At 40.8% G+C, this 14,885-nt stretch overlaps 2 protein-coding genes across 3 annotated transcripts in view; one reads left to right on the top strand and one right to left on the bottom strand.

The window, feature by feature from the left end:
- Nucleotides 1-657: 657 nt before the first annotated feature.
- GNG5 (G protein subunit gamma 5) lies at nt 658-9,929 on the top strand. The gene is made up of 3 exons (XM_080657755.1): nt 658-867; nt 5,273-5,415; nt 9,709-9,929. The coding sequence occupies exons 1-2, from the start codon at nt 787-789 to the stop codon at nt 5,396-5,398; spliced, it is 207 nt and encodes a 68-aa protein (XP_080513881.1). The 5' UTR covers nt 658-786; the 3' UTR covers nt 5,399-5,415; nt 9,709-9,929.
- The window catches only part of RPF1 (ribosome production factor 1 homolog), a 19,165-nt gene continuing 14,181 nt past the window's right edge, over nt 9,902-14,885 (bottom strand). The window contains exons 5-9 of one of the 2 annotated variants that reach the window (XM_080657754.1): nt 14,484-14,637; nt 12,494-12,576; nt 11,919-12,100; nt 11,601-11,727; nt 9,902-11,067 (exon numbers count right to left, since the gene is read on the bottom strand). In XM_080657754.1, the coding sequence (XP_080513880.1) occupies nt 11,026-11,067; nt 11,601-11,727; nt 11,919-12,100; nt 12,494-12,576; nt 14,484-14,637 (588 nt within the window). In that variant the 3' untranslated portion in view covers nt 9,902-11,025. Of the gene's footprint in view, nt 11,068-11,600; nt 11,728-11,918; nt 12,101-12,493; nt 12,589-13,220; nt 14,638-14,885 lie in introns of both variants that reach the window. The other variant, XR_013960029.1, reaches the window with a different exon arrangement.

Genomic DNA, 14,885 nt, shown 5'->3' with positions numbered 1-14,885 from the left:
ACCTTGGCTTTTTCACAACCTCTTCCAGAAAACCAAGAGGTAAGAGGCAACAGAAGCCGAACCTTGAGAAGATCCTGTTTTCTCCAGGGAACCAGCGCCCCAGCTGCCCGCCACCCGGCGGCTCCCCGCGGTCGGTTACCGCGCCCGCCACGCCCTCGCCTTAAGGTCTCACGGTGGGGAAGCGGGCTGCGGACAGGGTGCCCACAGGACACACTCGGATCACTTAGAGGCCCCTGTGGGGATGGGGTGACAGTGAGAAAGCGGGCACTTCTAGTTTCCACACCTCGGCAGGGCGCTCCCTTTTCCTTCCCTCAACCTCTGCCGCCAACTCCGTCAGGAAAACTGGAACCTCCTGGTCAACCCGCCGCCAGGCCTTCGATAAACTCCCTCAAGCGTCCGGCCTCCACTCCGCGGTCTCCTTATGAGTGCCTCTTGTGTCTCCGCGGCCAAGGACCAGCGCTTTCCTAACCTCTCCCAAATCCGCCTCCCCGGAACCCGAGGGAGAGGAGAAGCTGATCCAGACTGCGCTCGCGGCTGCCACGCCCACCGCCGCACCGCCTCTCAAGCTCCGTCTCCGCCTCCCAGCTTTCGCGTCCCACCGGGCGTGTCGCTGAAACTGCCGGCGGAGGAGGCGCGCATGCGCGCCGAGGGCGGAGCCCCTGGGCGAAGAACCGGAAACTTGGAGACAAAGTTCCGAGCTCCGCCCCTCGCGTCGCTGCCCCGCCGTCTGGCCCCCGCGGACCCGCGACCCGCTACCGACCAATCTGCCCGGCACTCGCGTGCACCATGTCTGGTTCTTCCAGCGTCACCGCTATGAAGAAAGTGGTTCAACAGCTCCGGCTGGAGGCCGGGCTCAACCGCGTGAAGGTGAGTGGGGGCGGGCGGCCGAGGGGGAGGGGAAGGCGGACGTGGCGGTGGGATCGCCGCCGAGCTGGCCGGGGCGGGCAGACTGAGGGTGCGCGCCGGACGCCGTTGGCGACCCGGGAGCTGCGAATGTTAGAGACTTAGCGGCATGAGTCGGCGCTGGGGTTGGGGGTCAGGTTAGTGCGCCCTTCCGCCCTAAGATTTCCCGAAGCGGGCCGGCGGCCGGGCTGAGCTGCGGCGTTCCGCATTCTGACCCCCCCCCCCCCTCTCTCTCCCCGCCTCCTCCCTCCCTGCGCGGTGACTCCGCGCTGGCCGGGCCCGCGGCTGCTCCTCCGCGCGGTCCGCACCCTTCCCGTCCCTCTACCAGCCTCCTCCGCCTCTCGTCGCCCGGCGGGGCTTTATCCGATTGTTGATAGAGAACAGACGTATTTTTTTGTTTTCGTGTCAGACCTTTTCAAACCCACTCTCTTTAGCAGAAGATTCTTACCTCCAGCTCCTCACATCCACCGAACTTGGAGACGAATTCTTGCACAACTTGAACTATATGTTTGTTTTTGAATCGTCCGCGGTGTGTAAGGTTACCACTGGTGCCCTGTATAACCAGTCTCGTGCCAAGCGTGCATTTCATACCTATTTGGCACAGTTTGCGGTGATCTGACCTTGGGGATATCTCCAGGTCCGCATGCCTGTGGAAAGTGATTAGGGTGGACCAGTCTTACTTATTTTGGCATTTGGTTAGCATTGACCTTGTCTTTGGCTATTTTATTTTGGGGCTGGGCCTGGGGCTGGGGGCGGGAGGGAGCTTTTGTATGTGTTGATGTGTGACAACCTGACATTCAAGTGCTGTTCCAAGTTCCTTCAGATTTTTATTTTTTTTTTATTTTTAGATATAGTTCTTTTATTGATTTCAGAGAGGAAGGGAGAGGGAGAGAGAGATAGAAACATCAATGATGAAAGAGAATCCTTGATTGGCTGCCTCCGGCAAGGGATCGAGCCTGCAACCCGGGCATGTGCCCTTGGTCGGAATCGAACCTGGGACCCTTCAGTCTGCAGGCAGACGCTCTATCCACTGAGCCAAACCGAGTAGGGTCCTTCAGATTTTTAAAATCCCAAGGGGATTGGCTTCTTTCTGGTACAGATCATCTTACATGTGAAACACTCCTTGTAATTAAAAGAAACGAGAGTAGAATTTGAATCATTCCCTTTGTCCAAAGAAGCAGCCATTTTCCAAGATGATTTGATTCTGTATTCATCAGGGTAGTCTTTACTTCTCCCAGAAATGTTTTGTGGAGTAAGATGGCTCCACTTACCTATTTCCTTAAGTAGAAATGTCCGGAACCTAACTTAGTTGTGTTCACCTCAGGAGGGAAGGGAAATTCCCATTAGTCTTGGTGTGGGATTCCCCTCCCTGTCCTGTAAGTGCTGTGGACTCCATTGCTGTTTGGAATTCATTTCTCTAATCTCCAGATTCTTAACCTTACCCAGTGGTATTTGTGGACAGTCAGGTGTGCCCTTATTATACATTGGAATGGCCCAGGAAAGAAAAAAATGCTGGTTGAAAGTTGTGTTAAGTACGGGTACTTAAGCCCTAGTCTCCAAAGAAAATGATAAGTTCTCAGACTGAAGTACACCGAGGGCTTTATTATGAAAACCTTGGCCCCTTCAGTAACTCTCCAGCGTGATGCCTGCATCCTATACTTAATTCTTTAGGAGGCTTCTGGTTGAAATCATTAAAGCCACCTCCAAGTGACTTGGTTTTAGAGTTCTCAATTTGTCTGATGGTAGGGCTAGGCAGGAGGGTGGCATTCAAACCTTGAGACTTTAAATGAGCTTTTCTTTAGATGCAAAATGTGGTCAGTTTGATTTCATTTTGTGCATCTTTTTTATCCATGACTGTGCTAGATGCTTTCTTTTTACCAGTGATATTTTTAAGCTAGCACAAGTTTACTGTTTAAACCTTTGTTTGAATACAGTTGATAGAAATTGTCACAAATGCTTGAGAAATTCTCCCATATGTAGGGTGACCATATACTTGATTACCAACCCAGGATGCCTTTGGGAGTGAAAGAGGGCACTAGTAATTATGCCAGGATTATAGGATTTCAGTCTCCTGGTTGGTGATTATTACAGCGCCATAGGGGCTAGCAGCTTGTGAGTTCTTTAGAAATTTTGCCTGTTTTCCCCACTCCTTGGAATTCTCACTGATCAGTTTCACACTGGTGGTCATTTGGCTGGATTTTGGGGCATTGAGTTCTGTTTAAATGTCACCTCCTCAGAGACACCTATATGTCACAATCTAACAACTCTTTTTTTTTTTTCTTTAGAGCACCTTATCTGTCTTTTTCTCTGCACTGTCAGCTCCATAACAGCAGGGACCTGGTTGCTTTTATGTATTCTCAATGTCTAGACTTCTATTTGGCACATAGTGGTGCTTGAGAAGTTTGTGAAAGGGAGTTAAGTTGGAGCTTACTACACCTTAGGCAAAAAATTAACAGATACTTTACTCTATTTTTGTTGCTAGTCAATGTGAATGAAATCAAGTTATAAGACTGTGAAAAATAATAACACTTTAGCTCTATACCTACCTCCTTTTTGGAGGGAGCAGAGTGGCCATTTATCAAAGTGCTTGGTACCAGGTATTTTAAAACTACTACTTTACACAGTTGCTAAATAAGCCTATGGAACTCATTACCCTGGACCGTTGTATAAACCAAACATACAAATAGATTTCGAGAGCAGAGTTTAGATTCAGCTCAGGATGATGGATCATTTTATCAGATTAATGTACTTTTATCAGGTACAGCAATAATATGCAGGCTTTCTTGGTATAGAGAGCATCTGTGATGTTCCTAACCTCCTTTTCAAAGGCCAAATACCCCAGCTGGACTGGACTTGGACTACTGCACTCACCCTCCTTGAGGACAGTTAAAACTGAGAATAAATGATTATCTTTCCCATCTTCCTAAACCTCAGTTCAAGACTTAGGATATTTTATTCATTTGGGGCATCTTTTAGTGATCCATATTCTACACCTGAACCATTCAGTTCATTGTTTTTGTATCCTGCATCACCTTACCAAATTATGTATAAACTAGAGGCCCAGTGCACGAAATTCGTGCACTCGGGGAGTTGGGGTCCCTGGCCTGCGCCTTCTTGCAGACCGGGAGCCCTCAGGGGATGTCCAACTGCCAGGGAGGTGGGAGAGGCTCCTGCCACCGCCACTGTGCTTGCCAGCCGTAAGTCCGGCTTCTGGCTGAACAGCGCTCCCCCTGTGCGCACTGACCACCAGGGGGAAGCTCCTGCATTGAGCGTCTGCCCCCTGGTGGTCAGTGCATGTCATAGCGACTGGTTGTTCCACCGTTTTGTCGATTTGCATATTAGCCTTTTATTATATAGGATAGTAGGTATTTAAATGATACAGCTTATAAACAAAGTAAAATGTAAAGCTATAGAAGTTATTTAAGTCCTATTTGGGTGGCATTGTATATACATGAAAATTATTAAATCACATTTAAGGCGCTAGCCAGTTTGCCTCAGTGGATAGAGCATTGGCCTGTGGACTGAAGGGTTCTGGGTTTGATTATGGTCAAGGGCATGTACCTCCGTTGCAGGCTTGATCCCGGGCCTGGAGGGGGCGCATATGGAAGGTAACCAGTTGATGTTTCTCTCTCACATAGATGTTTCTCTCTCCCCCCCTCCTTTCCACTTTCTCTAAAAATCAATGGAAAAATAGCCTCGGGTGAGGATTAACAACACCAGTAAAATCACATTTAAGGCAAATACAGTTTCTTGCAGGCTGCTCAGTGAAGTTGTTAAAATTAACTGAAGTTTGCTATCAGCTTTTCAGTCACCTGACACTGAGCAGAAAGCTGTCACTATCCAGTTTTGTAACATTAAACAGCTGATGATACATGATACCAAAACAATGAATTGAATGGTTTAGATTTAGAACTTTATGTTCATTCACAGTGGTAGCATTTTTCCAGTAATACTGCTTTCAAGGTGAAGTAATAGTTTGCTAGAATTTTAATGCTTTTTGCGTAAACTCTATGTCACGTGTACTGCTTTGGGCACGGCTTTTTAATAAAAAGATGCTGCTTCTCAAGGTTGCACTTGAGCAACCTGCTTATTAATAAACTAGCAAGATGTGCTATACTTTACAGATAAATGGAATTGTACTGTTTGTACTAAATCATTTGATAATGCTTCTAATAAGCAAAATGAAACAAACTAGTCATATTTACATGCCCTGCTTTAAGAGCTCAGTATGTGACGGATAATCTCCAATTAGTATGTATCTTTTGAGTTAAGAGAAATGTTTATTGCAGGTATTTTGAAAGATTTGAGAAAACTTTTTCTGAAAACATTCTTAATCACTTCCCATTCCCTCCCACTTTGTTATGTATAGGTTTCCCAGGCAGCTGCAGATTTGAAACAATTCTGTCTGCAGAATGCTCAACATGACCCCCTGCTGACTGGAGTATCTTCAAGTACCAATCCCTTCAGACCCCAGAAAGTTTGTTCCTTTTTGTAGTAAAATGAATTTTGAAGGTAAGTTTCCTTACAGTAAAACAACAAAACTGCACGAAGCTGGAATAATCAGTTAAGTCTTTTTGTTCGCTTCTATGCACTTTTGTTTGGCACTGCAAGTTTCCAGTCTTGTTTTGTGAGGAAAGTGAGGGTTGGTGAAATTTACTGATTTAGTAGTCATGAAGACTAATTGTTTCTATTTTACCATAAAGAGGGTTAAAAAGATGATTTAATAATCATACAAGAGGATATAGGAGAGTTACTAGAAAATCTGTGACAAGCCCTGTTTCTTTTTATAGCATTGGCCTAAGGGTGTATTTTGAGGTCCCTAAACACTAGTCTAATTTTTGTGTGTGTGGCAAATATTTAGTTTTTAAACTTTATAGAATGTTTATGGGGATGACTTTTAAAGATTGATTTGGATTGATTCTGGTGCTTTTACTCTAACAGAATTCAGTTATAGGGCAACATAGTAAAGAATTGGGAGTCGTGAATGCAAGAGAAAATGAGACAATTGAATAAGCTAACTTCTAAATTTTAATCTGTGCCTTCCAGATCAAATGTCAATGTGTGCAAAACCATGTTAGTCCAAAAGAGATGTGACCAAAATATGCTGTGGTTACGTTTTAAATGTAACCCAAGGGTGCTAATAGTGCTTTAGTCAGGGTGTGTACTCACTAGTATTGAACTATGAGGAGCAACCTTAAACTAATAGTGCTTTAAAAAAACAACAACTCTGTATGGCACACACCCTTTACAAACAGTCTAACTCCTCAAAGTCCAGGAAGCTGCTTCCCAAAATACCATGTTACATAGTTGTGCCCTCCCTAATTAAGCTTTGTAGATTTGGGAGTATCCAGGAAGTCTGTATAAGTATAACACGTTTCCAGTAAATACAGTGGTTGGTTAAGATTTTTGGAAACACCAGGGTTGGGGGGAGAGTGAGGGGGAGGCTCCGGGAAAGCACCTTTGAGTGATAGGTTTTCCATACTGAAGTAAGTCTTCAACAGTCTATCAGGGGTGGGCAAACTTTTTGACTCGAGGGCCACAATGGGTTCTTAAACTGGACCGGAGGGCCGGAACAAAAGCATGGATGGAGTGTTTGTGTGAACTAATATAAATTCAAAGTAAAGGAGCGGAGGGGAGAGCAAGAGAACCGGATAAAACAGCTGGATCCGGCCCGCGGGCCGTAGTTTGCCCACGGCTGGGACTCTAGCTCCTATTAAGCAGTAGTTCCTTGCTTCTGGCAATATTAATTCTTCATGGCAGTTTTTACAATTACATATTTTTATGGTTTATTAAAGATCCTTTTTAAACTTCTGTTCCTATTTACTTACAAAATGGCTTATTTTCATTTGATATAAAGTACTGTTAAGAAGCCTGGCTCTTAACTGGCAGTTAATAGTCTACATTTCACAGGAGTCTACAGATAAGTGTTTAAATATGGCTGGGATAATAACTAGGTTTCAAAGTAAGATAATGGTTATTAATCCTGGCAGTATAATGAAACAGCTTTGTGGATATTATGATTTGAAACATTTTTGGCTAGGAGAAATATGATGTGAAAACATTTCTTGTCAAATTTGATATACCTATAAATCACTTCGTTCAAATGCAAATTCTATTTTAGTGGGTCTGGAGTGAGGTCCTACAATCTGTGTTTCTTACAAGCTTCTGGGTTATACTAGTACTACTGCCAGTGGTCTTAGGCCCACAGTGAATGACATGAGTACAGAGAATTCACAGTTGAAACTTTATACTCATAGCATTTAAAAATATATGGTTTTTATCAAAAAACAACAGCATAGGTAATTTATCAACAGCTGGTCTAAGGAATATACAAATTACCATGGTCAGTATACCTAGAAATAATCATTAAGAAAATTATTTGTCCCAATACACCAAAGGTTGTGGGTTCAATCCCCAGCCAGGGCATATACAAGAATCAAAAATGAATGCATAAATAAATGGGACAACAAATTAATGTTTCTCTTCCCCCTTCTTCCTTTCCAAAATCAATCAATAAATATAATGAGGATCATGGTATGTAGTTTGTTTAAAAACAGGAATTTTATTTCATTAAATATTTGTAAATGAGATGTTCAGTGGTTATACTGTAACTTAATTATACTTCATTGAATATTGAAGTTTCCAAATTTGAAGCTACACTGAAGGGAATATGTTGGTATCTATATACTTATATATACTTTACCTCTCTATTTCAGGTACATTTCTAGAAGTAAAATTATTCAATAAGGAATGACATTTAAATTTTATTAACACTAGTCTTTTGATTAAAATTTGTTATTTCACCTGGAACTTGATGCTGAGCCCTTGCCAGCCTATTTGCTATTTTCTGACTATCTTCTTTTTGTAATTTGCACTGATTCAAATGTTAAGTTAAAACACTTTGTTTTTTCACCATTGATTGTTTATGCCTTTTGAATATTTTCATCATGGAATATATCAAATTTTCAAGTATAAAGATGAACTTGTATCTATCCTGAATTAGTTTACCTTGTTAATTTTTAAAAAAGAAATGATATACTTTTCCTACATTTCCAAATAGGTAACATCTTGAAGTTGGTATGCCCATGTTTTTATTTTTACTACATACAGTTCTTGCTTTATCTCCATGTAGATTTAGTCATTTAATTGGCTGTCTAGTATTTCATTGTGTATGAACCTTAGCTTATCCAGTCCTCTTGAGTTGTTTAGGCTATTTTCGGTTCTTTGCTCTTAAAATACTATCTAATAAAAGAGTAATATGCAAATTAATCATCACTCTGCTACACCCACAAGCCAATCAGGAGCCAGTATGCAAATTAACCCCAACCAAGATGGCCACAGCCACAGAGAGCAGGAGGGAGGCTTGGGTTTCCCTGGCGATGGAGGAAGCCAAGCTTTCTGCACACCTGGCCGGCCCAGGCCTCCAGCCCAGGCTACAAAGTTTCAATTATAGAAGATAAATAAATGCCAACAAAAATGGCTGGGGCCACAGAGCAAGCAGGAGGCTTGGCTCAGCTCCAGGCTACAAAGTTTCAATTGTAGAAGATAAATAAATCCCAGATACCAGGGCCTCCACTTGGGTCGCCGGGGGGCGTGGCTGGTCTGCAAACCACCACAGGCCCCTCGCCCAGGGCGCCCCATGCCCCAAGGGAACCCCCACCCTGATCCGGGACACCCTTCAGGGCAAACCAGCTGGCCCCCACCCATGCACCAGGCCTCTATCCTATCTAATAAAAGAGTAATATGCAAATTCACCATCACTCCAACACACAAGATGGCTGCCCCCATGTGGTCAAAGATCCTGCCCCCATGTGGACACAAGATGGCTACCAGCAGTTGGGAGGGACCAGGCCTGCAAGGGAGGGCAGTTGTGGGGGATCAAGCCAGCAGGTGAGGGCAGTTGGGAAGGACCAGGCCTGCAAAAGAGGGCAATCAAGCCTGCAGGGGAGGGCACTTAGGGGTGACGAGGCTAGCAGAGGAGGGAAGTTGGGGCCTGCAGGGGAGGGCAGTTAGGGGTGACCAGGCCTGCAGGGGAGGGCAGTTAGGGGCAAACGGGCTGGCAGGGAAGCAGTTAGGCATCAATCAGGCTGGCAGGGGAGTGGTTAGAGGGTGATCAGGCTGGCATGCAGAAGTGGTTAGGGGCAATCAGGAAGGCAGGCAGGCGAGCAGTTGGGAGACAGCAGTCCTGGATTGTGAGAGGTATGTCTGACTGCCCGTTTAAGCCCGATCCCACTGGGCAGTCGGACATCCCTCGAGGGGTCCCAGATTGGAGAGGGTGCAGGCTGGGCTGAGGGACAACCCCCACCCCCCCTGCACGAATTTCGTGCACTGGGCCTCTAGTATCACTATAAACAGTATCCATGTACATGTTTCTCTTTGTATATAGGTTTAGTTGGGTAAAGAGAAAAGTGTGGTTGCACCTTCTACCTTAGTAGATATTACCAAACTGCTCTCCCCAATACTATTGTTCATTTTAAATTAAGAGAAAGTGTATTTTAGCAATGATCTTAGCAAGTTAATCTTTTAAGTCTGATTATAAACTATAAATAATATATACTTCAGAGTGGTTTTGAAAATTAAGAGAAAGTTACATTTTACACCAGTCATTTCCCATCCTGTTTTTCTCCAGAAACACTGTGATGTGTCGTTTTTTTTTTTAAACTAGGTTTAGTTTAATTGAAAGTACTTTTATTAACATTTAGATGAATGCTGTAAAAATAATACAAAATGCAGTGCTATTGTTAATCCATTGATTATTCTTTGACATTTTACCCTAACTCACTTTTTTTCTTCTTCCCATTTCAGGTGTTCTAAACCACTTTTCTTGAACCGGTGAATATTCAAAGAGAGCTAAATCTGAAGCCTGTACAAAAAGCTTATAACATGTGCCATACTATACAAACTTTTGCTTTTGTCAGTCCTTAACATCTACCTCTCTGAATTTTCATGAATTTCTATTTCACAAGAATGATTATTTTATATACACTGGCAGCAGCATACAAATAAAATACTTACTATAAAAAGTATTTTTGTCTCATTATTGGTAATACACTATGTATTAGTTTTGAACACCTAAATTAAATGGCAATTTTCCCATTGTCATTATGGGTTGTTTTTAGCGTTTGTTCCACCAACTCTTCTGATATAACTTTATGCCATACATTTGCAAAACTGCTAGAAAAGTAAAGGTAAGTTGCACACTTCTTTTAAGGGTCAGAAGAAAGTTGCTAATACTAGTTTCTACTCATATGAGTTATTTACAGGGCTAGCTTTGTTTTAATAATAAATATTTCTAATAAACTCCTTTGTGGGTTTATTACCACTACACCTAAGTTGTTTACTTTATCTCCTATCTCCTAATAAGGACAGTAGAGAAAAGACTGGATGTAAGAATTCCATTAGAAGATATAAGAAAACCTTGAGAGCTTCAGAGCTTGAGACAATTCCTGGAGTACTACAGTACTGAGTAATGATGTATAACGTAGCAAGAAAAAAGGAACCAAAGATTGGCTTCAATAATTTGCAACTTTGCTTTAAGTCCTTGGTAAACATTTTGTTTAAAAATTTTTATCCTTCAGAAAGGCTAAAGGAAATGTTAAAACATCCCAGACACGTGGTCTCCAATCATTCAGAAAACAGTTAAAAACTCTGTGCCAGATCCAAGAGAGTCTGGTAGAAAACCAGTGGGTTGGTTACAATGTATCTACCGAGCACTGTATTTTCCTCTATCCCACATGTACCATGAAAGTGTACATGGTAGAGGGGTGGGGGAGGTCTAGAAGGCGTCAATGGGAAAAAAAGAGGACATGTAATACTTTCAGCAATAAAGATTTAAAAAAAAAAAAGTGCATTTGGGAAAGTTAGATTGAGTCTTGATTCCAACTTAAATTACTCAGTTACTAAAAATAAAAATTAAATTTCAGGAAATTGCAACGTTAACTCCACCAAAATGACTTTTATTTATATTTCCTACAGAAAGTGAGTGGTAATTCATGGCACTCCATAATTTGTCCAGACACGAAAGAAGGTATATGAAATCAGTAAATGCCATTTTGAAGAGTCTTCTGTTATAAATTTAAGATAGGCCTGTTCTGCAAAATCCAATACTGTTCCTTCAGTATTTTACAAATGGAATTTTCTTCTACTTGTATCCATTTCCCGGGGCTGAAAGTTAGGGGGTAAACAAAGTTAGCACACAATCTATGGGTAACAATGCTAAAAACTGTCACTGAAGTATCAGTCTTCAGGTTTAATATAAAAGGTGTTGGAAATTACAGTTCCAATAGATGTGTATTAAACATATACAATTTTAAAGTAAAAATCACACTTAAGTGAAATACTACTTACTAGATTAGAAAATAGTTCTCAAGCATGAACCCGAATCAGGTAACACAAGCTTAAGAATAGGTTGCTGGGTCCAATTCAGTAAATCTGTGGCCCAACAATTTTTCATCTTAAAGTTTCTAGGTGATGCTTCTGGTCCTACTTTGAGAACCATTAATATTTAGGATACTTCAAATGAACCAGGATTAATCACCAGACCCAAATACCACATCAGAGAATGGTTCTTAGAGCTCATGAGTGAAGACATTCAGAAGCATAACTTGAGGTAGAACAGCCCAAAGCTTAAGTACACGATCTCTTTCTCATTCCATACTTAAAATCATCGAAATGGCTTTTAAAGAGTAAGCACATACCTTATGGACCCATTCATATTCACCATATTTAGAATCAAAGGTTCCTTTCTGAAGAGATCTTAATTTCAAGGTAAAACGTGGTCCAAGTTCCTGAATTCCCACTTTCTTTTCACTCTTGAATATGTATCTTCAAAGGTAAAGAAAAAAGTTGAGGAAATTAGTCTGCATTAACCCAACTATTACTTCTTTAATGTTTGTGATGGTTGAAAAGAATATATTTCTCATCTATAATACCTGTCAAAATACATTAGAAAACAGGTTTATCTTGAAAAGGTATTTCATGATTAAAAGTCCAAGGAGTTAAGGTACCTTCCTCACCTGTGAAATCTGAAGAAGATATAATCCCGTTGATTGTGGAATGTGGCAACCTGCCTTCCAATAAACTGAGGATTATGGGGAAATAGAGATGCAAACATTCGTCCAACAGAATGACCCAGCCGAGTTGTAAAATTATTCAGAATTATTTCAGGTACGTGTTCTGTGGGGTCCTTGCCTCTTCTCTAGGAAAATCACAAGTTTATTAGCAAAACTATATCATTGCAATTTTAAGTTTTATAATTCCCATGACAAATATGATAAATTTATCTCAATGACAACCACAGATGGCTTACTACACCCATGAAGTAAGATGTATCTAAAAGTATTTTATAAGCTGTAAAGGCACCAAAAAGGAAGTTCTAGGAAAGTTAACGTTTCACAGTAATGAAAGCTATTGCCTGTTTGCCATAACTCAATTATGACAGTCTCACAAGAAACCTGCCAGTAGATAAAACTATTGCTTTAATCAGGACAGCAAATGCAATTATTAAAATCAAGCAGCTGTTTAAGTTAGTCTGCTTAAAAGCAAAAACTAGGAGGGGACCAATGCCAATCGAGGAATGCCTAAAACTTACCTTAATTTCTTTACGCAGACGAACACTGCTCATTTTAAAATGAGCAGTTGGTCCATTTGGCAAGTGACTCAGAATTAATCCATCTGTTCACAAAGCTAAGAACATATTGAACTCTAAATCTTGAATTGTTTAAATAATTGATCCTCAAAGGCTCCTAAAATCTGTAGCTAGGTGAATAGGTGGGTACATGCATTCCTCTGGGTTAACTGAGATTTTCTTACCAAGCCTCAATCTCAAGACATAAATCAACATAAATCTTTCAGAAAAATGGATTAACCTATTGTCCTACCTTTTTTAATATGATAAATACCTCATCAACCCCTTCTACAGGGTGTTTTTGAGCATTCAACTAAAGTATGTGAAGCAACTAATGTCCACTACTCTAGCAGGAATGATAAAACAGAAATGGATTCTAGAGTAACTATAGCACTGTAAATAGAATATAAGTTTACCTCCATGTTAGAGGCCTTATAACCCTAAAAATGCACTTTTATGTGTCTGTATATACATTTTATGTTTGTAAGGTTAGGATATGCTGCCAGCTTTGAATTCATCCCACAAAACCAGAGACTCCTAAGTTCTCTTCTTGATAGAAACAAACTCTTATTCTTGGGATTACTATACCACAAATTAAAGTTATTAATAGCCATTTATTGATTGTCTGTCATGAACAGAGAATTAATAGTGCTACAGACTCTAAACTACAAATGAAATATAAGATACCTACCTAGCAGGATTAGCAGCCCAAGGGCTTTAAAAGTCCTGGATGCAGCAAATTAAGATTACTACCTATACAATATTCCTGTTACAGCACAACCTGATTCTTTGAAATGCTGAACCTTAAAAGGAGATGAGAATCAGATTGTTTTTAAATATTTGTACATAATATAGTTTTACAAAACATACTGTCCTCTTTATAATGGGATCAACACTCCCATTCATCCAGAGTAGAAGCTATGGTTATCTTAAATTTCCTCCTCTCCCACTAAATCCTACTGTTTACATAAGTTCCTCACTTCTACATCTCTCCCTTACTGTTACTGTCTTAGTTGATGTCTTTGAGATTTCCCACCTAGATTATTAAAACAGTAGCCTGGTTGGTCGGACCTCTCCAACAGTTTAAGTACATCTTCCACTACAGACTAAATCAAGCCTGGATTTAGGCCTTGGTTATAAAACCAAGTAACAAGCTATGGGGCTTAGCTGTGTCACTATTTGCACCAGTTCCTCAGATGCTAAGTGAAAAAAATAAACTATTACCTTGATTCTTGACAGCTACAGCTAATTTCAAGCCACTCTCATCAGCCTCATCTACAGAATAAAACATTGGTCTGACACTCAATGTGGTTCCAAACTATCTTTCTAATCTGTCTCCTCATGGTGTTTCCTGATAGGCAGCCATACAATCTCTTACACACCATACACATTTTTTCTTTAACTCATGCAATTTCAAATAGCTTCAATAGTTTACTCATCCAATAACGCCCAATTCAAATGCCACCTCATTTTACATAGTCAAAATTAAGATCTAAATCTCAGTTCTCACTGTTACTTACTATAGCACTTGGCACTTAATTGAGTTATAGTCACATAAATGCCTTCTCATCTAATCCATCAGCTCTTGAAAGATCTGTTTCTGACAGATATTAGTGCCTACCACATAGCAGATTATCAGTAAATGTTTGAATTCTTCTTTTCAAAGATTCACCAGAGGTTCAACTTTAAGATGCACAGTCAAAAGTATTTCTGTATCATTTGCACATTGAAAAAATTAATCAAATCTTATAAGGGGGTTAAGAGGTAAGTCATGTCTTGCAAATTAAATCAGGGCTTGAATCCTTTCTAGAACATTCTTACTAAATGTGGTTTGTGTCAGAAGCAAACTACAAAATTCAAACTTATTAATTCCTGTACAAAAAGTTTATGTTACTGCTAATATCTAACATCAACCATGCAAAATAGAAGCCCTTCCTTAAAAAACAAAGGATACTTGGTGTTTTACGATCTTCATTAATAACGATCAGATCTGTGAAATCTCTTGAGATGCACTGTGGAATAATTCTTTTCAGAGCCAGTCCTCTTCTGTAGTAAACATGTGAGTTTGGTATAACTGTGGAAAGCTGTTCACAGAGTCGTACTGTTCTCTGTAAAACAAAATAAAAATCCTCAAAAATGAAAATAAAAATCTTATGTGATATATATTTATCAGGAAAGGCATAATGATTATTATAAGACAATGTTATAATAGAGACTAACGCTAGGACAAGAGTGAATTCTGAACAGTTCCATCCTTTACCAAAGGCTGATCATCCTAAAGCAGTGGTTCTCAGTTGGGGGTGATTCTGTTCCACCAGGGAACCTTTGGCAATGTCTGGGAACATTTTTGGTGATT

The sequence above is a fragment of the Plecotus auritus genome, assembly GCF_963455305.1.
Source record: "Plecotus auritus genome assembly, chromosome: 2".
Lineage (NCBI taxonomy): Eukaryota > Metazoa > Chordata > Mammalia > Chiroptera > Vespertilionidae > Plecotus > Plecotus auritus.
Note: the sequence above shows the minus strand (reverse complement) of the source record. Positions and strands in the feature narration are given on the sequence as shown.

What these genes read in the sequence shown, in the direction of transcription:
- GNG5 (XM_080657755.1), top strand. Translation starts at nt 787, where the DNA reads ATGTCTGGTTCTTCCAGCGTCACCGCTATGAAGAAAGTGGTTCAACAG. An exon ending in CCGGGCTCAACCGCGTGAAG is followed by an intron (nt 868 to 5,272) that starts GTGAGTGGGGGC and finishes TGTTATGTATAG; the next exon opens with GTTTCCCAGGCAGCTGCAGA.